This window comes from Scyliorhinus torazame, chromosome 12 (assembly GCF_047496885.1).
Source record: "Scyliorhinus torazame isolate Kashiwa2021f chromosome 12, sScyTor2.1, whole genome shotgun sequence".
NCBI classification, from domain to species: domain Eukaryota; kingdom Metazoa; phylum Chordata; class Chondrichthyes; order Carcharhiniformes; family Scyliorhinidae; genus Scyliorhinus; species Scyliorhinus torazame.
Window position 1 is genome coordinate 199,331,012 of NC_092718.1, and position 24,934 is coordinate 199,355,945.

Genomic DNA, 24,934 nt, shown 5'->3' on the forward strand with positions numbered 1-24,934 from the left:
TAGTGGGGGGGTTTTATGACAATGGTCACTCTCAGCAGGTCTGACAGCATCTGTGGCGAGAACGGAGCTGATGTTTGAGACGGAAATATTCTGACAAAAGGTCATCCAGACTCAAAACGTTAGCTCCATTCGCTCTCCACAGAGCCTGTCACACATGCGGAGATTGTCCAGCACTTTTTGTTTCCGCAGTAATTTGCTTTATGACAATCGTTTCATGGTCATCATTAGACGTTTAATTGATTGAATGTTTTTGGATTCAATTCCCACCATCAGTTGTGGTGGGATTTGAACCCAAGCTCCCAGAGTATTAACCTGGGTCTCAGGATCACCAGTCCAGTGACGGGACCACTATGCAACCCCTTCCCCAAAAAGAGCAGGGAGGTTTAGAGAGTGAGGAAAATCAGGGGCAAGAGGCAAGAATTGGATGAGTCCAGAGACGGTCGTAATTCTAGCGAATGTTACAGAGTTAAGTAGAAGCAAAGTCATGGAGGAGTTTGAACACAAGGATGAGAAGTGTGAGGTGATGCACTTTGGCTGAGGGGATAGAGAGGCGCAATATAGACGTAATGGCCCAGTTCTAAAGGGTGTGCAGGAACAGAGGAACCTGGAGGTGCATGTGCATCAGTTTCTGAAGGTGGCTGGACAGATCGACAGCAGTTAAGCAAAGGGTATTGGATCTTGGCCTGCATAAATAAAGACAAGGAAGAGCAGGCAAGTTATGCTGAACTTTCAATAAATTCTGGTTAGACCCCAACTAGAGTACCACCGCCAGTTCTGGTCGCCACACTTGAGGTTCCAGGGGAGTGGGGGTTAGTTACAAGATTTGGTTGGAAAGGCTGGTGTTGCTCTCCATGGAGCAAAGGAGGTCAAGGGAAGATTTAACAGAAGTGTACAAAATTATGAAAGGCTTGACAAGGAAAATCACTTCTCATCAGCTGATGGTACAAGGATGAGGGGGACACAGATTAAAGGTTTTGGGTGTGAGATGCAGATGGGAATGCGAGGAACAACCTTTTTACACAGTGAGTGGTAATGACCTGGAACCTCCTGCTCACGATTTCACATGATTTCAAAAGGGATGCACACTTGCAGGAAATAAACCTGCAGGGCTACAGAGACACAGTGGGAGAAATGGGACTGACTGGCTTGCTCCACAGGGAACTGGCATGGATCAGATAGGCCAAATGGGCTCCAGCTTTGCTCCATCTTTCTGTTCTAAGTGGAAACAGTGTGGCGATGTCTTCTACATGTCTATGCTAAATAATCACTTACTCAATATCTTTCCGAACTGATCCCAACAAGTCTTCGCGTTCTCGGATTGCAATGAAGTTTGCTTTGGTTTTATTAAACTCGTGTGTATAATCCTGAAAAAAAAAAGCAAATTAAAACTACTGAACAGTTAGAATAATCTATCCATGTTAGTGCATTTATCCTTGTACTGCACATCCTTAAAGACACTTCGCATATATTACATTAGGAATTGGGAAAATCTCCATCAATTTGAAGTCAGGCCCATTTCTAAATGGTTGAGAAATTCAGCTGCACACCTTTCCGGGATTTCAAAAGCAGGAAGTGTGCTTCCAAGATATTGGTTTAGGCGTCGGAGTAAACAAAAGAAAATAAAAGAAGTACAAAAAGCGGCAGCCTGGCCCACATCAGAGAAAGCTCTTTTCATATTCAAATTAACAGCTGTTCCAAGCCCCCCTTTGCCATATTGGGCTGGCCTGAAAATAGCGGACCAGCTATTTCCTGGGGATACCCATTTGGTGCTGATAGCTCATCAGCTTGATGATTGTAAAGCCTGAGACCCAGTATGGAATGCACAATGGGCCATTTCATTTATTTAAAACAAAATTTAGAGGAGCCAATTTTTTTTTTCTAACTCCGGGCCAATTTAGCGTAGCCAATCCAACTACCCTGCACATCTTTATTTTGGGGTTGTGGGGGGTGAGACCCATGCAGACACAGGGAAAATGTGCAAACTCCATACAGACAGTGACGCGGGGCAGGGATCGAACCCACGTCCTCGGCGCTGTGAGGCAGCAGTGCTAACCACTGCACCATCCAGCAGAGGGCAGTAGAGTGGAGATGCTGATTGGCTGTTGCGGGGAAATTTGCATACGTGCATTGTGGTCATCCTAACTTGAAGGTGTACCTGAGCAAGATACCCTAGCTGTTCAAGTGAAGACAAGTATCCAGCAGAGGGCAGTAGAGCAGAGATGCTGATTGGCTGTTGTGGGGGAAATTTGCATACATGCATTGTGGTCATCCTAACTTGAAGGTGGTTTGTGGAGGAGCTGTTGTCAAGTGACACTTAAACCCGAAACACTTCTTCAGTGTTTCCCTCACTACCCCCCTCCTCTAACCCAAAAAAAAACCGCTGTAAAGATCAAGGGGAAGGCTCGAGGGCAGGTAGAAGTTGAACCGTGACGTCACAGCCTGCAGGTAAGGGATTGGCTGGTGACTGGCAAGTAGTTTTTCTTTTATTTTTCCTCAGGTGTTATCGTGCGGGGCGCAGAGGTTGCTGAGTGAGTGCTTGCTGAGAAGGGGAGTGAATAACAGGTAAGCTCTTTCTTTCTTTCTCTTTTTTTATCTAGAGGGGATGGCAGGGAAGGTAGTGCAATGTTCCTCCTGCAGAATGTTTGAGGTGAGGGACGCCGTCAGTGTCCCTGCTGATTTCATCTGTGGGAAGTGCACCCATATCCAGCTCCTCAGAAACCGCGTTAGGGAACTGGAGCTGGATGAACTTCGGATCATTCGGGAGGCAGAGGTGGTCATAGAAAGAAGCTTCAGGGATGTAGTTACTCCGAACAATAAAGACAGATGGGGGACAGTGAGGGGGCTGGGAGGAAGCAGTCAGTACAGGGATCCCCTGTGGTCGTTCCCGTAACAAGTATACCGCTTTGGATACTGTTTGGGGGGGGGGGGGCCTTACCAGGGGTAAACCATGGGGTACAGGTCTCTGGCACAGAGTCTGTCCCTGTTGCTCAGAAGGGAAGGGGGAGAGTAGAGCATTAGTCATTGGAGACTCCATAGTTAGGGGGATAGATAGGAGATTCTGTGGGAACAAGAGAGACTCGCGGTTGGTGTGTTGCCTTCCAGGTGCCAGGGTGCGTGATGTTTTGGATCGTGTTTTCGGGATCCTTAAGGGGGAGGGGGAGCAGCCCCAAGTCGTGGTCCACAAAGGTACCAACGACATAGGTAGGAAAAGGGATAGGGATGCACGGCAGGAATTCAGGGAGCTAGGGTGGAAACTTAGATCTAGGACAAACAGAGTTATAATCTCTGGGTTGTTACCCGTGCCACATGCTAGCGAGACGAGGAATAGGGAGAGAGAGGAGTTGAACACGTGGCTACAGGGATGGTGCCGGAGGGAGGGTTTCAGATTTCTGGATAATTGGGGCTCATTCTGGGGTCGGTGGGACCTCTACAAACGGATGGTCTACACCTGGACCAGAGGGGTACCAATATCCTGGGGGGGAAATTTGCTAATGCTCGTCGGGAGGGTTTAAACTAGTTCAGCAGGGGCTTGGGAACCTGAATTGTAGCTCCAGTATACAGGAGGTTGAGAGTAGTGAGGTCATGAGTAAGGTTTCAAAGTTGCAGGTGTGTGCAGGCAGGAAGGTGGTTTAAAGTGTGTCTTCTTCAATGCCAGGAGCATCCGGAATAAGGTGGGTGAACTTGCGGCATGGGTTGGTACCTGGGAATTCGATGTTGTGGCCATTTCGGAGACATGGATAGAGCAGGGACAGGAATAGTTGTTGCAGGTGCCGGGGTTTAGATATTTCAGTAAGCTCAGGGAAGGTGATAAAAGGGGATGGGTGGCATTGTTAGTCAAGGACAGTATTACGGTGGTAGAAAGGACGTTTGATGAGGACTTGTCTACTGAGGTAGCATGGGCTGAGGTTAGAAACAGGAAAGGAGAGGTCACCCTGTTAGGCCTTGGAAAAGCTCCAGATATGTAAAGGAAAGGATTGCAAAGATGATTCTGGATAGGAGAGAAAGCAACAGGGTAGCTGTTATGGGGGACTTTAACTTTCCAAATATTGACTGGAAACGCTATAGTTCGAGTACTTTAGATGGGTCCGTTTTTGTCCAATGTGTGCAGGAGGGTTTCCTGACACAGTATGTAGATCGGCCAACGAGAAGCGAGGCCATATTGGATTTGGTACTGGGTAATGAACCAGGACAGGTGTTAGATTGGGAGGTAGGTGAGTACTTTGGTGATAGTGACCACAATTCGATTACGTTTATTTTAGTGATGGAAAGGATTAGGTATATACCGCAGGGCAAGAGTTATATCTGGGGGAAAGGCAATTATGATGCGATGAGGCAAGACTTAGGATGCATCGGATGAAGAGGAAAACTGCAGGGGATTGGCACAATGGAAATGTGGAGCTTGTTCAAGGAACAGCTACTGCGTGTCCTTGATAAGTATGTACCTGTCAGGCAGGGAGGACGTGGTCGAGCAAGGGAACCATGGTTTACTAAAGCAGTCAAAACATTTGTCAAGAGGAAGGAGGCTTATGTAAAGATGAGACATGAAGGTTCAGTTAGGGCGCTCAAGAGTTACAAGTTAGCTAGGAAGAACCTAAAGAGAGAGCTAAGAGCCAGGAGGGTACATGAGAAGTCTTTGGCAGGTAGGATCAAGGATAACCCTAAAGTTTTCTATAGATACGTCAGGAATAAAAGAATGACTAGGGTAAGAGTAGGGGCAGTCAAGGACAGTAGTGGGAAGTTGTGCGTGGAGTCCGAGGAGATAGGAGGTGCTAAATGAATATATTTTTGTCAGTATTCACACAGGAAAAAGACAATGTTGTCAAGGAGAATACTGAGATTCAGACTACTAGACTAGAAGGGCTTGAGGTTCATAAGGAGGAGGTGTTAGCAATTCTGGAAAGTGTGAAAATAGATAAGTCCCCTGGGCCGGGTTTATCCTAGGATTCTCTGGGAAGGAGGAGATTGCTGAGCCTTTGGCTTTGATCTTTAAGTCATCTTTGTCTACAGGAGTAGTGCCAGAAGACTGTAGGATAGCAAATGTTGTCCCCTTGTTCAAGAAGGGGAGTAGAGACAACCCCGGTAACTATAGACCAGTGAGCCTTACTTCTGTTGTGGGCAAAATCTTGGAAAGGTTTATAAGAGATAGGATGTATAATCATCTGGAAAGGAATAATTTGATTAGAGATAGTCAACACGGTTTTGTGAAGGCTAGGTCGTGCCTCACAAACCTTATAGAGTTCTTTGAGAAGGTGACCAAACAGGTGGATGAGGGTAAAGCAGTTGATGTGGTGTATATGGATTTCAGTAAAGCGTTTGATAAGGTTCCCCACGGTAGGCTACTGCAGAAAATACAGAGGCATGGGATTCAGGATGATTTAGCAGTTTGGATCAGAAATTGGCTAGCTGGAAGAAGACAAAGGGTGGTGGTTGATGGGAAATGTTCAGACTGGAGTCAAGTTACTAGTGGTGTACCACAAGGATCTGTTTTGGGGCCACTGCTGTTTGTCATTTTTATAAGTGACCTGGAGGAGGGCGTAGAAGGATGGGTGAGTAAATTTGCAGATGACACTAAAGTCGGGAGTTGTGGACAGTGCGGAAGGATGTTACAAATTACAGAGGGACATAGATAAGCTGCAGCGTTGGGCTGAGAGGTGGCAAATGGAGTTTAATGCAGAAAAGTGTGAGGTGATTCATTTTGGAAAGAATAACAGGAAGACAGAGTACTGGGCTAATGGTAAGATTCTTGGCAGTGTGGATGAGCAGAGAGATCTCGGTGTCCATGTACATAGATCCCTGAAAGTTGCCACCTAGGTTGAGAGGGTTGTTAAGAAGGCGTACGGTGTGTTAGCTTTTATTGTTAGGGGGACTGAGTTTCAGAGCAATGAGGTCATGTTGCAGCTGTGCAAAACTCTGGTGCGGCCGCATTTGGAGTATTGCGTGCAATTCTGGTCGCCGCATTATAGGAAGGATGTGGAAGCATTGGAAAGGGTGCAGAGGAGATTTACCAGAATGCTGCCTGGTATGGAGGGAAGATCTTATGAGGAAAGGCTGAGGGACTTGAGGCTGTTTTCGTTAGAGAGAAGAAGGTTAAGAGGTGACTTAATTGAGGCATACAAGATGTTCAGAGGATTGGATAGGGTAGACAGTGAGAGCCTTTTTCCTCGAATGGTGATGTCTAGCACGAGGGGACATAGCTTTAAATTGAGGGCAGATAGATATAGGACAGAATTCAGAGGTAGGTTCTTTACTCAGAGAGTAGTAAGGGCGTGGAATGCCCTGCCTGCAACAGTAGTGGACTCGCCAACACTAAGGGCGTTCAAATGGTCATTGGATAGACATATGGACGATCACAGGTCAGCGCAACATCGAGGGCCGAAGGGCCTGTACTGCGCTGTAATGTTCTATGTTCTCTATCGTGCTGCCCTTGCGCCTATTCATTTAGGGGATAGGATCATTCACCGGTGGCTCCCAATATCTAGGCTACTATGTCTGCAGCCGGGGAAAACAAAGTCAGCAAGTCCTGATGTCTCGAGAAGGGAAGTGGTATCCAAAGGATATTTCTTCAGGTTGTTTAGCTCATACAGATGAAGATAGAGTTAAGAGGGAAATCAGGAGGGCAAAAAGGGGACATGAAATTGCTTTGGCAAATAATGCAAGGGAGAATCCAAAGAGATTCTACAGATACATAAAGGGGAAAAGAGTAACTAGGGACAGAGTAGGGCCTCTTAAGGATCAACAAGGACATCTATGTGCAGAGCCACAAGAGTTGGGTGAGATCCTGAATGAATATTTCTCATCGGTATTCACGGTGGAGAAAGGCATGGATGTTAGGAAACTAAGGGAAATAAATAGTGATGTCTTGAGAAGTGTGCATATTACAGAGGAGGAGGTGCTGGAAGTCTTAAAGCGCATCAAGGTAGATAAATCCCCGGGACCTGATGAAATGTATCCCAGGATGTTGTGGGAGGCTAGGGAGGAAATTGTGGGTCCCCTAACCGAGATATTTGAATCATCGGCAGCCACAGGTGAGGTGCCTGAAGATTGGAGAGTGGCGAATGTTGTGCCCTTGCTTAAGAAGGGCAGCAGGGAAAAGCCTGGGAACTACAGACCGGTGAGCCTAACGTCTGTAGTAGGTAAGTTGCTAGAAGGTATTCTGAGAGACAGGATCTACAAGCATTTAGAGAGGCAAGGACTGATTCGGGGCAGTCAGCATGGCTTTGTGCGTGGAAAATCATGTCTCACAAATTTGATTGAGTTTTTTGAGGGGGTGACCAAGAAGGTAGATGAGGGCAGTGCAGTAGACGTTGTCTACATGGACTTTAGCAAAGCCTTTGACAAGGTACCGCATGGTAGGTTGTTGCAGAAGGTTAAAGCTCACGGGATCCAGGGTGAGGTTGCCAATTGGATTCAAAATTGGCTGGACGACAGAAGGCAGAGGGTGGTTGTAGAGGGTTGTTTTTCAAACTGGAGGCCTGTGATCAGTGGTGTGCCTCAGGGATCGGTGCTGGGTCCACTGTTGTTTGTGATTTATATTAATGATTTGGATGAGAATTTAGGGGGCATGGTTAGTAAGTTTGCAGATGACACCAAGATTGGTGGCACAGTGGATAGTGAAGAAGGTTATCTAGGATTGCAACGGGATCTTGATCAATTAGGCCAGTGGGCCGACGAATGGCAGATGGAGTTTAATTTAGATAAATGTGAGGTGATGCATTTTGGCAGATCGAATCAGGCCAGGACCTACTCAGTTAATGGTATGGCGTTGGGGAGAGTTATAGAACAAAGAGATCTAGGAGTACAGGTTCATAGCTCCTTGAAGGTGGAGTCGCAGGTGGACAGGGTGGTGAAGAAGGCATTCGGCATGCTTGGTTTCATTGGTCAGAACATTGAATACAGGAGTTGGGACATCTTGTTGAAGTTGTACAAGACATTGGTACGGCCACACTTGGAATACTGTGTGCAGTTCTGGTCACCCTATTATAGAAAGGATATTATTAAACTAGAAAGAGTGCAGAAAAGATTTACTAGGATGTTGCCGGGACTTGATGGTTTGAGTTATAAGGAGAGGCTGGATAGACTGGGACTTTTTTCCCTGGAGCGTAGGAGGCTTAGGGGTGATCTTATAGAGGTCTATAAAATAATGAGGGGCATAGATAAGGTAGATAGTCAACATCTTTTCCCAAAGGTAGGGGAGTCTAAAACTAGAGGGCATAGGTTTAAGGTGAGAGGGGAGAGATTCAGAAGGGCCCAGAGGGGCAATTTCTTCACTCAGAGGGTAGTGAGTGTCTGGAATGGGCTGCCAGAGGTAGTAGTAGAGGTGGGTACAATTGTGTCTTTTAAAAAGCATTTAGATAGTTACATGGGTAAGATGGGTATAGAGGGTTATGGGCCAAGTGCGGGCAACTGGGACTAGCTTAATGGTAAAAACTGGGCGGCATGGACTGGTTGGGCCGAAGGGCCTGTTTCCATGCTGTAAACTTCTATGATTCTATGATAGAACATACAGTGCAGAACAAACGGTGCAGAAGGAGGCCATTCAGCCCATCCAGTCTGCACCGACCCACTTAAGCCGTCGCTTCCACCCTATCCCCGTAACCCAATAACCCCGTTTTGGTCACTAAGGGCAATTTATCATGGCCAATCCACCTAAACTGCACGTCTTTCGACTGTGGGAGGAAACCGGAGCACCCGGAGGAAACCCACGCAGACACGGGGAGAATGTGCAAACTCCGCATAGATAGTGACCCAGCGGGGATTCAAACCTGGGACCCTGGCGCTGTGAAGCCACAGTGCTATCCACTTGTGCTATCGTGCTGCCCACGGCATATGAAGCATATACCTTGATTAAAGCTCTGCTGCCAAAATCACAAATGGCACTGGCAATTGTACTGCAATAATGAGACTACAAAAAGAAGTCCTACTGAAAATTCTTCTTTGTAACATCTGACCAAATTAACAAAACATTGCAACAAGGGGACAGCAATGGCACAAACTTTCATTTGCAGCTAATATTGGCTTCATGTAATGTGAAATACAACAGCAAGTATTCCTTTCCTTTGCAAAGGCAAGAATTGAACCCTAATTGACACCAGTTAGTGTCGTAGCCTTTTATAAATTCAGAACCAACCCACTGAATAGAACACCCACATGTCATTTTCAGAGAGAACATTTGTTCAATCTGCAATATTCTGCCCCTGCGCAATGTTGATTAATTATTTTTCACAAATTATTTTTGAAAACAAGAGGTGAGGTAGGAAAAGAGGTGGATCCTTGGCAGTATTGTTAAGCAATGCCAATTATGATCAATTACGGGAGTTAAGAATATTTGAAAGGAACCCTGTAATAAATATGGAATATAGAATCACAAACTGCACTGAAATATTAGCCTGATGCAAGCAGAACCGTAGCCAAACTTAAGTAATTTTTCCCTGGGCACATTTAGCGGATATAAACTACCAAAATTTAAATTATTGGACATAAGGTGTGAGGGGCAAAGTTTAGAGGAGATGTGCGAGGGAATTTTTTTTTTTTTTTTTTTTTTAAAACATAGAGGGTAGTGGGTGCCTGGAGCTCACTGCCGGAGATGGTGGCAGAAGTAGGTACGATAGTGATGTTTAAGGGGAGTCTTGACAAATACATAACTAGGATGGGAATAGAAGGATATGGGCCCCGTAAGTGCAGAAGGTTTTAGTTAGACTGGCAGCAGGTTTGGATTGCCGAATGGCCTGTTCCTATGCTGTACTTTTCTTTATTCTATGCCTACGTTCAGAGGAACTCTACAATAATAAAGTTCTGCTTTGCATCTTCGAAAGGATGTACTCCTTTTAAAGGCATTTACATTAGATGCAAAAACTTGTAGTCAGTGCTTATTAGTTTATGTCCTTTTTACCAATTCATAAATACTGGATATAATATTTTGCCATTACGCTCTCAAACAATTTCACCTATGCTGACATTCTGCACAAGCTATCCCATATCCAGTTTGCCATCATCCAGTGCTTTAATACAATTCCTTTTTCCGAAATCTCCTCTCAATTCTTTGGTAGTTTTGAGTGTAGGTCAACTGGCTCTGGTTATTTAGCAATAAAAAGAAAAATCTATCAAAACCATTAATTGCTCCCGAGGCATCTCCTCTGTCGACAGACCAGTTACACATTTCTATAACAAACAGATTCAGTTCTACTTGACAATTCAATTTCTGAAATTGCACAAACAAATTTGTGATTCGGGTAAACAGAAATACTGGGCTGGACTTTAGTCCCCACCTGGCATGTTTGAAGGCTTGTAAAAGCCAATCCACAGCCTTCCTACCACATTCCCGCACCACCTCCTGTTTTACAGTGGGCGGGGAGGTGTCAGGCCCACCCTTGGATCTATTGAGGCCCTTAAATGGGCAATTAATGGCCACTTGCTATTTTACGCAAGGCAGGAGGCGGTCCATGCTAGGTAAGTAGCCAGTCAACTTTTACTGTGCAGGCTGGTGTCGGGCAAGAGAAGAACCTTTTTTGGTTCCCTGTGCCTGAGGCACAGGCCCCCACCCCACCAAAAAAAAGTAATACAGCCCCTTATCTATCCCCCAAACAGCATCTCAAAACCAGCCTCCACTCCCCTCACCAACCTAGCCATACCCCAAACTTACCTTGAAATCCAGCTCCATAATCTCCTCTTGCTCAGGGACTGCCTGTAATCCCAGCAGTGACCACCGGTGGTACCTGGCACTGCTAGGATGACAAGATTTGCCGACAGCTCTCTAAGACGGGACTAACTGCCTGGACGGCAGCAGAAGTCTCGACCATAATCAATTAGAATACTGGTGCCCCGTAAAATCCAGACCAGTGTGATCCAGTTTGTTCTGACTTACATCGGCAATTTTATTAGCTTGATCTACATTGTCACCATAGGAGTCAAAAAGTAATATTTGTTGGCCAAAGTGAATAGTTCTTAATAACCGACGTGTCCAAGACATTGTGGTTTCGTAAAGAGAATGAAATTCAAAAATGGATAATGTTCCTGCAATTTTTGTGTTTAAATTAGATAATTAAATAAGTGTCTTACAAAAGACTGAAATAGGCCAAAATTATTATTCACTCCGTAAATTAGAAATACTTGGGCCACATTCAGATTATGGTCGTAACCACGCAACAGGTATCCTGAAAAGGACAAAGCAATGACTAGAACAAAGCCTCAAATGTTTGTATGCAGCCACCAAGGCTTGCAAGTAGTTAAATTCACAATGAATTACACATTTCGTCTCCATTTTCAGTCCAGTCAGTGAGAAAACCCGCCAGTTCAGTCCTTAGTTGGTTTCCGGCTCAAAGCACTCTACCAGTTCTCTTTTTACAGCAAAAAATGTTCTTCCCGTGAAGAGCCATCAAACTGATTGTTCCCTTCTGAAGTACTTGTAGTTAATTTTCCATATTACTAAGTAATTACTAGGTAAGGTGCTCTTTCAGAGGGTCAGTGCAGACTCAAAGGGCCATAAGGCCTCCTTTTGCACTGTAGAGATTCTATGAAGGTCATCAATTTTTTTCTCTCCACAGATGCTGCCTGACATGATTGATTCTTTTTATGGAGGGGGGCGGGGGGGGGGGGGGGGGACCTTAAAATAATTACATTAGTTCATGACAAGTTCATGATGTAGTGAACTGGTAAATTTTATGGATGGCACGAACATACTCAATGTACCGAAGCTTGAATGCCAGTCCATTATTGAGAGGAAAGGTGTCAAATTTTTGTACAGACTACCAGATAATTCAAATTACCTGGAACTCTTTTGAAAGTACTATATTTCCATTTTCCTACATTATTTACATTATACTTATAATATGTCACAAGTAGACTTACATTAACACTGCAATGAAGTTACTGTGAAAAGCCCCAAGTCGCCACATTCCGGCACCTATTCGGGTACACGGAGGGAGAATTCAGAACGTCCAATTCATCTCACAAGCACGTCTTTCGGGACTTGGAGGAAACCGGAGCACCCGGAGGAAACCCATGCTGACCCGGGGAGAACGTGCAGACTCCATACAGACAGTGACCCATGCCAGGAATCGAACCTGCGACCCTCTGGTGCTGTGAAGCAACAGTGCTACCCACTGTGCTACCGTGCTGGTACACTTTCTGAAGAAAAACTCTGATTATCAGTAGTCTGCAACTCATGGCAGCTTGCTGGATATCATCTGGTCTCATGTCTGAAGTGTGCTGTTTTCACAGAATTGACCATCATGATCCTTCCCAATCCTGGATCCAAAATCCCAGAACTCCGAAATTAACAGATTCAGTCACAGACAAATTTGCAAGCAGATGAAACGCCACACACCAGCAAACTGCTTCCCTTCTGGTAGCGAGAGCAGATGTTGCTGATGTTCAATCAACTCCCAAAGGAGTTAACAGACATGTGGATAAACGATTGATTTTTTTTTTTGTACTGTGGATTCCCAGCTCATTTCTCTTTAATATTTCAAAATATTTTGAAATTAGGAAACTTAAATACATTTACAAATATATTGACCTGTTCAGCACCTCATAGACCAAGCTAATTAAAATAAATTTTAACCTGTTTATTTCAATTTTATTGTAGTGTGTAAAGGACGTCTCCACTATTAACAGAAACGTGGGATACCTTCATTAATTTTATGTCGAGAAAATAGTTATCGACAGCTGTGATCTTTTATTGTGAAACTGTCAATTTGTGAAATGTAATTTTAGTGAATGGATGATGCAAAGTTTTATACAAAGGATGAGACATATTACTTTCAAGTACCTTTTAATGGGTTACCAGTGGATCCTCACAGCCGCGCCTAATTAAAATGCAAAATGTCCCTTTCTTGGAGAGCTATTACTTCCAGCCACCTTTCACTTTTTGCTGAGGTTGTCGTCTGTACATCCAGCACTTAATGGAGCATATTTATCACTCAATTAGCAGTATAGACTGCTCCATTAAATCTCCACGTCAGGAAATTTATCCCCATTTACATGTAGCGATGATCTAATCTTTCTAAGTTAATAATGTAAGTTCAGATGCCACTCAGCAAATATGGAAATTAATGGTTTCTTCCATCATTTTGATTTGAATTTGCAGAGGTATGCATTCAGAAGCTGCATTACCAGCATATGCATATTGTGTTTGTCATTTTCATCAAAATGCAAGAGCCGTGTCATAAAATGAAAAAATGGAACACAGATCTATGTAATAAACTAATTCAATATTTTGTCAAAGGTAAAATGAAAAATAAGGAAACTCTGCATTATATTAATATGTGCAAGCTATTTTGAACTAATATTAAAAAGGTTTAAACAAGCCTCTGCTTTGTGTGCAGAGTTACACGGAATCCAACAACATTCAACGTTTTTCATACTCTTAAATCAAAGATGCCGTAGAGTTGTATTTCTTCTTCCCTTACACATGGAATAAAATAGCAAATTAATAGTTCCTCTGGCTATAGAGGAAATTTGCAAGCGGATATGGTTCGGCAATTGATTCAGTTCCAGCAGCATAATGTTGATTAATGTACAGTAAATGACCATTTGATTGCCCTTCGTCTACCATCGTATTGGAACAAAATGCTCAATAACAGTTGTCAGCTTCTACACAAAATAAATTTAAAAATCAATACAGCATTAATGTCAATCAGTTAATTCCTCTATCAATCAACTGTAAATCCTTCTACTCTCTCCACCCACCGCCTCCAACCCATTATCAAGCCCTATAACCCGTTGCCAGATTTACAATCTCTCCTACCGTTTACCCTATGTGCATCATCGTTCTTTAAACTCACCACTTTGCTCTCTTAATCACATCGATATTATTTTATCTTGTTCATTTACTTCACTATTTGCACCTCGCAGATCTCATTTTAGACCCAAAAGATTAAATTTTCCCCAAATTTATTTAACACTGTTAAAGCGGAGAATAGATTGTTTATTAAACAATAGAAAATTAACTATATTACACCAGACAAAAAGGTTGGAAAGATCCCAGTAGATAGCAGAAAATTATTCAAACTCTCACTATTTCTTTTGCCACAGCCAGACCCTTACAGACACAAAACCCCATTGAATATTTACCAAAGCCTCAACATCAAGATTTCTTGCTTATGTTAGCTAGTTACAAACAGTTTTCTTCCAGCACACTTCTGAACATTCACTCAATGTTTTTCTTCAGCTGATATCACTCTGAGGCACCTAGAAGATGCAATCTAAACTCATTATTTCAACTTCAGAGCAAACAGGAGATCCTTAAACTCAGTTCCCCAACAGGCTGGCTGGATTTCTTATTAGAGAGATTAGATCTTCTACCTGCACGCTATGGTATACACTCACTAATTGCCTGTGTGTTTTCCTGTCTGAGAGATTCTGGACCCCTGTCGCCTGGGAACTGCACAGTTTTTTCTAAACTACTAACACTTGGTAACCCATCTCTTGACGTCAAGCGTTGCAAAACCGAATTTTAAAATGTGTACAAACTTTGCAGTACCCATCTCACAAAACCTTCAAATGAAACCAAAACCAGGTTTCAACTTTCTCAAACACCCAAATACAAAATATAAATTAAAATAAATCTGTACATTATTCCTAACAAAAAAAGTGTTTTACTCCTCAAATCTTTGTCACAAAGTCTTATTCAATTTATCCAATGTGTAACTGAGGCATGCACATCAGGAATATCTCCAACTGCACGTGATAGGATGATGTGTTAAAATTCCAAGCCATGAAACATGGAACTCAGTACCAATACTTTTCTTGATAATGGGGTTGAGTTCACAAAATGCAGCATTATATATGAATGTCAGCTACCTATCACCAGTGCCCCAGCAGTCTCCCTTTTCAAGTACTCAATTAAACAAAGCCTTTCATCGGGTTAGGTTAACAATCCAATTAACAGATACGCCTTTAAAACAAACACTTTGTAACGTGCAAATAATTACAAGAGACAAATATTATAGATCAGGGAAAACAGATTTTCCATATTTAATTTAACCATTTATACTAGACCGCCCCCTTTTTAGAACTTCCAATAACTTCTTCAAGCAAGCAGAGCTTTTTGTAAAGCAGTTCTATAATTAGTGTTTTGCATTCACCCATACGTTATCCTTAGAGATCTCTTTTTAAATTTAGAGTTCCCAATTCTTTTTTTTCCAATTAATGGGCAATTCAGCGTGGCCAATCCACCTAGCCTGCACACCGTTTTGGGTTGTGAGGGCGAGACCCATGCACTCTCGGGGAGAATGTGCAAACTCCACATGGACAGTGACCCGGGGCCGTGAAGCAGCAGTGATAACCACTGCGTCACTGTGCTGCCCCAAGACCTCTTTACTCTCTAACTTTAATTTTACACTTACAAGGTCATTCTATAACCTTTTTTCAGATACATTATTTTTTGAATGAATTATTATCCCAAAGGGAACAGCTATCGTCATTGCGTTCAACGGGCAAACTTTTTTCAGAATGTCACTTATCACTTGTAAATAGTTGGCTAGAAATCCTGCAAAATAAAATCCCATATCCATCATTTCGACTGGAGCCAGTATTTCAGCAGCTTGGGTACTTTAACCACCCTTTTTGTTTTCTTGGCTTCCCAGACCAAGTGACAATATGTTCCATTCTTGCCTACCCAAATTATTATAAACCGAATACCCATTTGGAAGATTGGCATAGGAAGCATCACTAAAAAGGACCAATTTCTTTTGGATCACCCAAGGCTGAAAACCTGTGTGCATTTCTCAGAATTTAATTTCTTTAATGTTTTATTTTTCCTCAATAACTCCTTATTTGTAGTGTTTCATCATAATTTTAATTCCAATATTTCATAACTGACATCGGCTCGTCTGAGTAAATAGCCATTTTAATTGATCGATAAAGCTTCTTGTTAAAAAAAAAATTTAAGTGCCCAATTCATTGTTTTCCCCCCAATTAAGGGGAAATTTAATGTGGCCAATCCAACTACCCTGCACATCTTTGGATTGTTGGTTGAGACCCGCAGACACGGGGAGAATGTGCAAACTCCACACGGACAGTGACCCGGGGTCAGGATCGAACCTGGATCCTCAGCGCCGTGAAGCAGCAATGCTAACCACTGCACCACTGTGCCTCCCGATCAATAAAGCTTCTTAACTGCTTCTTTATTGGATGCAAGATCACCTTTCTGTGACAACCAGGTCCGATTATTAGGATAAGATTCTTTATAGATATGCTAGTCGATTCAAAGTTACTTCCCACCTCCTCTGATTAATGTGGAAGCCCCCAATCGTGGTAGAAAATTTAAATGCCCCCCCAATGTCTGACTTCAAATCTTAAATTCCCCTATGGTCTGATCTATAACAAGATTCCACAGAACTTCACCATAGAAAATCATTGAGATGTATCATAAAGATGCCCATAAGTTCTGCTTTACGATACTGAGGCGGCTTTAAGCTAAATACATCCTACTTTCAGCAAAACCCAAATGAAAAAGATAACACCTTCAACACATCTGTTTGACATTTCCACATTTTCCCTATTACATGGCTCACATTTTTAGGTGGCTTAAAATCAATTCTCTTAGAAATGTTTCATCCTGCAAAAACATATTGCTGGTCAATCGAACTACATTCCCACAAACACATGACTAAAAGAGCTAAGAAAACTTTTAAGGTCACTTTTCCTGCTGTGCAGGAGTCCACTCTGACATATTGATCACTAAGTCTCTCTTTAAAAACCCAGTAAGAAGTCTTAAAACAGCAGGTTAAAGACCAACATGTTTGTTTCAAATCACTAGCTTTCGGAGCACTGCTCCTTCCTCAGGTGAATAATCAGGTGTCTAACTCTAAGATGGATGACATCTAATTCACAAAAACACTTTGCTGATTTTGCTTTTGGCAGGAAGTGACAATACCAAGGCCGAGCCTCGATTTCTCTTTGTAAAAGCCATGAGCAGAGTCCAAATATCCATTCAATTTTTCCATTAGCAATAAGGTTCAGTTTTGGAAAACCGCAGTGGATTATAGCATTAGGGGTGGCACCATGGTTAGCATTGCTACCTCACAGCGCCTCTGTGTCCAAAAGATGTACAGGTTAGATGGAGTTACAGGGATAGGGCGGGGAAGTGGGCATAGATAAGAGTGCTGTTTTAGAGGGTTGGTGGAGACACGATGGGCTGAATGGCCTCCTTCTGCACTCAAGGGACTCTATAGATATTGGCTGTCAAGAGACAGAAAGATACCTGGTACTCGAGAGAGGTATGAAGGATTATGGGGCAACCATTCCCACATAATGAAACCAAAACAAGTCACTGCCTTTTGGAGAGGAAAACCAGATATACCCATGTTTCCTCACATCATGGGTTGTCCCATCAATAAAATACTTGTACTTTCACATTAAGACCAGAGTACAATTTAATGAAGATTCTTTATACCTGTAAAATATCTCTGTGCCTTTGTAGTGTGTGCATAAGTGCCGCATTCAATGATGTAACGCCAGGGGTTGAAGTGTACTCTGCCATTTTGTCATTTACTCCTGTGAGCTGGAGACAAAAACAAATAAAACATTTGAGATTTGTATATACAAAAATAACACAGGTGCTCGTTGTACTGGCACTTTGACTCAGAATTCTGAAGTAGTACACCTTCATTTTCAATGTCCTCTCTACCTTAGCTTTCCTGTTTAGACACTGCAGTTGGTACAGCATTCCTCTTGCTAAGAATACAGACAAGTAAAAAATGTCCCAAGTCCTATGTTCATACCAGCAAGCAGATGTTGATCAAGTAGAATATTCAACAATGCACATGTGTGTGAAGGTAAATTCTATTGCAGCCACGTTAATGTGGAGATCGGCCGAGGAAAAGCTGGTTACCACTCAGTGAAGTATAGGAAGCCTAAGTCACGGGGTACTCGCATAGGCTCAGCCTTGGACTAAATATCATTGATACTTCCTGGTGGTCAGCTCATAGCGGCAGGGAGTCCTTCTTTCCATGGTCACTGTATAAACCAGGAGCATACAGGTTTATATCCCAAAACCAAAGTATTCAAATTAATCCAGTTCACTCCTAAACGGATTCAACAACGTTTCCTAGCTAATTTCTAATGGGCCCCGCAATGACAAGGGTGATGGCACAAATAAATGGATATTTAAATTACAAAAGCAAAATACTATGATCGCTGGAAACACTCAGTGGGTCTGGCAGCATCACAGGCAAGGGAAACAAAAAGATTTGATGCTTCAGATCAATTAATAGGTCAGGCTGCCTCCTTTGGTAGCATTCTTATCTGAAGTGTCTGAATCATGGGTTTAAGTCTCACTCCAGAACACTGAACTAGGCTCGCACTTCAATACAGATTTCTATATTGTCACAAGTTCAGGAAGGAGATGTGTAACTGAAGCTCCTCTTGCCATCGGCTGATATCCCACGACAGTCTGTGCTATAAAACTCTATGACTTTCATGTATAAAGAGCAGGTTATCTTCTCCCAACAACAAAAACAGAATAACCAGTCACCTCATAACAAAAAGCAACTTCATTAGGTGACGTGCCTTTTTTTCCCTGAGAGATGCGATAAGCTGCTGCTTAAATACCAATTATTTTTCTCTAATTCTTTCTAACATTTGATTTTTTTTTTTTAAAAAGGGGTAAAAATCTGAAATATCACCCTGAGCTCAGCACCTGAAGCACAACTGATGTGTTTTCAAGTGAAAAAAGACCAGACATATTAGGGGATCAGGGGTCATGGGGAGAAGGCAGGAGAATGGGGATGAGAAAATATCAGCCATGATTGAATGGCAGAGCAGACTCGATGGGCCGAGTGGCCTAATTCTGCTCCTTTGTCTTATATTGATGATTTGGAACTCTTTCACACTGGAATAAAGATGCATGAAGTCAATTCAGGACAAAAGTATTTTGGGCGATGAATTGGGATTGGAGAGGCAGAAAAGATGAGCCCAGAATATGCACAGCTCCTGCTTGCTTTCTATCGCTTATGTAAATTATTTTTCAGACAAGCCAAGACCTTTCTTCTTCTGGTTAAAAGATTGTGTTATAAGTACAAGTGACTCAAAGAGAATTTGAAAAGCTGATGGCGCACGGTCCTAAATATACTTATTTTACACAATAGAAATTGATTATTTCTTCAAAGTGCAGGATATGAAGGGGTGGTTGCAAAATCTAAACTGGATGTTTGTATGTGTGAAATCAATCCCTGTCACTTAACAGCAGTGGGCTCCAGGTGTGGTTGAATGGAAAACATTATCCAATGGGTAATCAGATGGGTAATAGCGGTGTCAATACACGTAGTCCAAATAAGGCTGCGAGTGCCCTACACAAATGGTGATGGACAATATGTGGCTCTCATGTTTACGCAATTGATAATAACAAGGTGAGCCTTGAGAGCATCAGAAGGGAAACACGACAGCGTAAAGTGACACAGCTGGGTTTAGATCTTTAGGTGTGCGGCAACAGTGCAGAGGCCCTGGGGAAAAAACAGCTGCAAAGCCTACATTGTAAAATAGTTGCTTCAGTTGTCATATCAGTTCTTGTATCAAATGTAAGCTTTGTAACAGTACATGCACCACTCAGGAATTAGACCTTTCAGATAATACTAATTTTCATCATTCTTGAGCTATTTTTGCTAATAACATTCTCAGAAGTTTAGCCATTGACATATTTCTGTGGCATTTTGTTGACTTTTATTTTAAGACCTGAAATTTGACTGTGCAGCAGCGGTAAAATCAAAGTCACATACTGTAACTTTTGTTTAAGGTTACTTCACAAAATCTCTTGTCAAAGTTAATTATTTATGCACTGCAGGCAGAGATGGGAGGCCTAAAGACGCATGGAGCAAAAGGTGAATGAGAAAAAGTGGGCTTAGCATTTCCAACTTTGTAAAAGAAACAACTTCCACTTGTATAGCATTCTAAATATTCCAAGATGTTTGCTAAAGGGGAGGGAATAGGATTGAGAAATCAAAACAGTGAGCAGGGATTGGGGGAAAAGTTAAGGGAAATGGACAAAGCACAGCATATGCTTCTAGGATGCTTTTGAAAATTTGGAGGAATTAAATAAGGCAGTGCACTTTATTTCAGAGTGTCGGGTGGTGATGGTGGTAGAGTGGGATGGGTAACTGGGTCTACACACAGTAGTCAAGACTCAAAGACTTGATGAGGGGTGTGAACTGGGACGCAGGGATGATAAATGTGGATAGCTCCATTAATGATGTGTCCTGCAATTATCAGTATGGACCTTGATCTTCATCCGCCAATTCCTACGTTCGAAGAGAATGAGAATTTGGAAGTAATTGATTTTGTTGGGGAAAGGTGGAAATGTGAACACTGGTATGAGAGAAAGATAAATACAAGTTTATTACAGAACAGAATACAGGCATGGAGTTCTGTCTAAGATGAAGTTTGTTAAGGGAGGAGCAGCACTAATGAGTAATCATCAAAAATTAGCATTACAATGATGGAGAGACCGGAACTACTCTTAAGGTTTAATTATAGCAATGTTTGACTGGAGGTTCAAGTTCACCTTGGCTAGCAACTGTTCGATTTCCACAGCCATCGTCTCAAACATCCTGTCTTGACTCGATCCATTAAGAAGAGGTGTTGTATCAGAACTGGAAAGAAAAGCAAAACTAGCACAGTAATACAAAAAAAAAAATAGGACCATATAAAATTTACTTTGCCGTTAAGTGCCATTAAAGTACTAACTTTGTTAATCTGCCCAAGTATATAAACAGGAAAAATAATTTTATTGACATAGAAAATGCAGTGTCTTTAAGAGATGGAATTTTGAATCAAGTCTTTTTTGCATGAAATAATATCAATGAAACCAATTCAACATCAAAAAAATATGGTGTCCATTTGATTAAAAAGCTGGTTATATCTATTGACCTTTTTAAAAAAATGTAGAATCCTAATTCAATTTTTTCCAACTAAGGGGCGATTTAGCATGGCCAATTCACATACACTGCACATCTATGGGTTGTGGGGGTGAGGCCCACGCAGACACGGGGAGAATGTGCAAATTCCACACGGACGGTGACCTGGGGCCGGAATTGAACTTGGGTCAGAGATAAGTTTCTCATATCTACCTTGTCAAAACCCAAGAATTGTATTCATTTTTACGAGATCACCCTGCATTCTTTCAAACTCCAGAGAACATGTATTTATCCAATTTCTGCTCAAAGGACAAATCACATCCCAGGAATCAATCTGGGGAACCTTCATTGCATCCCCTCTAATCTCAGATAAGGGGACAACAAAGCTGATCTCCCGTGGCACTACAAAATAAATCATAAGGCGCTAGCTTTCAAATGAGAACGGTTGGAGGACAGATCGATAATTGAATCAAGGTACAAGAAAACTACTTCAACAGTTGAAGGGAATGAAAATGTTCCTCAGTGTGCCCAGATTGCCCCAAAACAGTCTCTGATTTATCAACTAATGAGAAGGCCTGACTTTTCAAATACTGAAGTTAAAAGCTATATAAGTGCCAATATCTTTAAATAATTGAATCTCTTTATTGTTTGGAAGTCTGAAAAAGCTGCAATTTTAAAAACTTGTAAAATATCGACTTGGACAATCATTTCTAAACAGGCATCATTTTGCTCAGATTTGTCCCCGAGATTTGTTATCACATTTAACAAAGCTTAAAATTGAAAAACCTCAAATCACTGTGCCACCTACAGGTAGAACAGGTTAAAGTAGACAGCAGACAACTATATAATGGGAAACTCCACAAGCGATTGACATAGCAGTTTTAAATCTATCGCTTTTAAAATACAATTTTTAAAAAAATGAAGTGGCTGAGAGGATAGATGCGCCAACAAAGGCGCACAGGCCAGGGAGATCCTTGGTTTGAGCTGAACCAGCTTATCAGGGAAGCTCAGATGGTGCTATGTTTGGCCTCTTGAGCTCTAGGCTGGGAGATGGGAGTCAAAGTAGCAATCCTTGCTAGAAAGAGTGGGTGAGGATATGAGGGCACAACTGGTTGAAATAACCAACACCCACTGTTGGTCACTCTGAAAGGCCCTATTTAACTGGTGGTGCTCGTGAGACTGCATCTCAGCATGGAGTCAGTATCTTTGAGAGAATAGGGGATAGGAGAAAACAATTGCAGGGTATGAAAACTTTAAGGTTCCTGTAATGCATTTAGCACATTCCTGGAATCAAGATGCATTACATGTTGCTACCCAACTTGGGAATCTTCCACAAACATCAATCCCATTGCTAACCCGAATCTCCTCAGGCTCTGAATTGTGCTAATGTTGTTTCTACTCTATCCCACTGGAGGCTCATTTTAGAGTGATGATTCCCTTGCTCTCTGGAAATCTCTTGATTTAATCTGTGCTGTACAATGAAGATCACTAAGTAACGGGAACACGTCACAATGGTTAAGAATGAGAGCCACGGCTGCCAAGCTACCTTGAATCACTACATCTGGGGAACAAAATTGAACAATTGTTGCACTGAAATGATTAGTCTGTACATCAAACTTGCTTACATCTGATTGCTTTTGAAGCTCACTGGACTGCACTGTGAACTAATGAACTTTAATAACTTATCAGCCATTCTAATCAGAAATGAGTTGACTAAAGAAACAGGCCAAAATTGGCAGTAGACAATGGTAACAGACTACACAAGTCCCGCTTTCTTTGTCAAATGCATCACAAATTACTTCTGACAGCAGCGTCGCATTCCCTAACTTCACAATGCAGTCCCTAATTTAAAACCTTTAAATAGTTTCATATACAATAGACAGGGCTGTTCAAGTGATGGAAAATAGGTTCAGTGCCTGTTATAGAAAATAAAAGACTTAAAAATTGGATGCAATCGAACGATAGAAGGGCCAAACGAGACCAGCTAACGGTCACAGTGAAACTCAAGGTTCAGTACTCCTATACGATCAGGATCAAATGACCACTGAATGAAGTTAATATGCCCGCATGGCAGTCTTTCTCCCAATAGAATTCTTCTTGCCCAGAAATCTGTGGCATTCCCTAAATGTTAAGACATAATTGGCCCAGTTAAGTGATGAAAGCATGAACTAAGGCAGCAGCATTGTGCCATTTAAAGATAAAACACATTGAACACGTTCCGGGTGGATTTGCTTGTTAACGCAATGGCCAACTGAACAACAGTGCCTAGGAAGGGCACAAATTCAGTGGCTGGTTTAGCTCAGTGGGTTTGTGATGCAGAACAAGGTCAGCAGCGCAGGTTCAATTCCCATACCAGCTGAGAATTCAGAATTCTCTCTGTGCACCCGAACAGGTGCCGGAATGTGGCGACTAGGGCCTATTCACAGTAACTGCATTGCAGTGTTCATGTAAGCCTACTTGTGACAATAAAAAGATTATTATTAATTAATCCCCAGGCCAGTGTTGGGCTAATAAACGTCAACTAGGACAGGATGGTCACTAAAGTTGGCTTCGTCTCAATGTTCGAGAGGAGCGGAAAACAAAGGACATTTCCCACTCCTGAGGGGAGGAAAAGCAACTGGTTGAAAAGAGAAGCAGCAAATTGTTGTTTTTATTTTCTTGCGGTAATTAATTGTGAATTACCTCCCACCGAGGCATTGACTTCTTCCAGACCCTTCCATCAGGCAGAAGGTACAGTAGTCTGAAGACCCGCACATCCAGACATAGGAACAGCTTCCTCCCCACAGGTACAAGACTCAACGACTCCCCCTCGAACTGATCTGTTCCCTGTAAGAAACACTATTCACGACTCCCTATGCTGCTCTTGCTCATGTATTTGCTTTGCTTGGCCCCTTGTTCCACACTGTAACCAATCACTGTTTGTCGATGTACCATTTGTCAATGTACTCTGTTGATTATTTTTTTGTCTACTATGTAGTTACTGTGTACGTTCCCTTGGCCACAGAAGAATACTTTTTACTCTACTTCGATACATGTGACAATAAATCAAATTTAAAAAAAGAAAAGAAAAGAATTGCTAATTTGTGGTGTGTAGAAACAGAATTTGTGGCAACATGGTATTATAGATGAACATTGGGAAAAGATAAATACACTGCGATAGAAGACACGCTCAAAATAGTTGTCAGAATAATGCAAAGTTAAAGTGCAGAGTTAACCTTTCATAAATCCCAATCCAAAAGGTAAAATCGATACAAATCTTTCTGTTCTCAATCTGTGGCCGAATCATGATAAAATAGTCGATCATAAACCCAGAACATTTTGAAACTGAACAGCAGCTGTAGCAAGATTGTTGAAATAGGAGAAAGTACACATATTGACAGGTAAGACAGTATATTTCCACGTTGCTGTTTTCCCCCCAAAATGCTGCTTTTCAATGATTTCTAGCAATCAACAGAAACCATCAAGACCCTTACAATTAGGTTCCAGACATCAGAGCATAGCTGCTAAATTTTAAAATGTAGTTACAATTTCATAAAATTCATTATCTCCAATAGTTTGAGAAACAAAAGTTGCTTTTGAGGGCTCAGAACTGAGTAGTAAAAACAAAGAAAAAAATTGCTGTGTAATACCTATACCTGTCGCGTCGTCCATCTCGTGTTGTGGCACCACTGTAACTTGTGCAGAGTTTGCTGAAGGATACAAGTTTCAAATCAAGTTCGTTCTCCAACTGTCGAGCTTGCTTCCTCAGATCTGTACAAGCAAAGCAAAAGATTAGCAATTTTCATCTAAAAAGGAGAAAAAAGACACATTGATTGCCAAGCAGGAAAATGGATTAGATTTTATACTTGTTTTTCCCAAGAATATTGTAACATACCCAATACCTGCAATCTGAATGGTGTTAAATGAAACCGGCTTTCCAATCCCTGTTCATTTGAAGTTTGCTATCAATCACAAAACTCATAATAGTGGTTGGGAAAAGACATTCAACCCAATTTAGCTCATCCCTTCAGAATTTCCCTGAAGGTCCCCCACCTAGTTGCAGCATCTAAGTGGTTCCAGGGCTTTAGTTGCCTCCAATACTCTAC

The 24,934-nt window shown here is 42.1% G+C and overlaps 1 protein-coding gene across 2 annotated transcripts in view; it reads right to left on the reverse strand.

The window, feature by feature from the left end:
- Positions 1-24,596, reverse strand: part of gosr1 (golgi SNAP receptor complex member 1) — a 116,081-nt gene extending 91,485 nt beyond the window's left edge. Inside the window, exons 1-4 of one of the 2 annotated variants that reach the window (XM_072469650.1) lie at positions 24,485-24,596; positions 20,498-20,585; positions 17,396-17,503; positions 1,273-1,364 (exon numbers count right to left, since the gene is read on the reverse strand). In XM_072469650.1, coding sequence (XP_072325751.1) covers positions 1,273-1,364; positions 17,396-17,503; positions 20,498-20,542 — 245 coding nt within the window. In that variant the 5' untranslated portion in view covers positions 20,543-20,585; positions 24,485-24,596. Of the gene's footprint in view, positions 1-1,272; positions 1,365-17,395; positions 17,504-20,497; positions 20,586-24,478 lie in introns of both variants that reach the window. The other variant, XM_072469649.1, reaches the window with a different exon arrangement.
- Between the last annotated feature and the right edge of the window lie 338 nt (positions 24,597-24,934).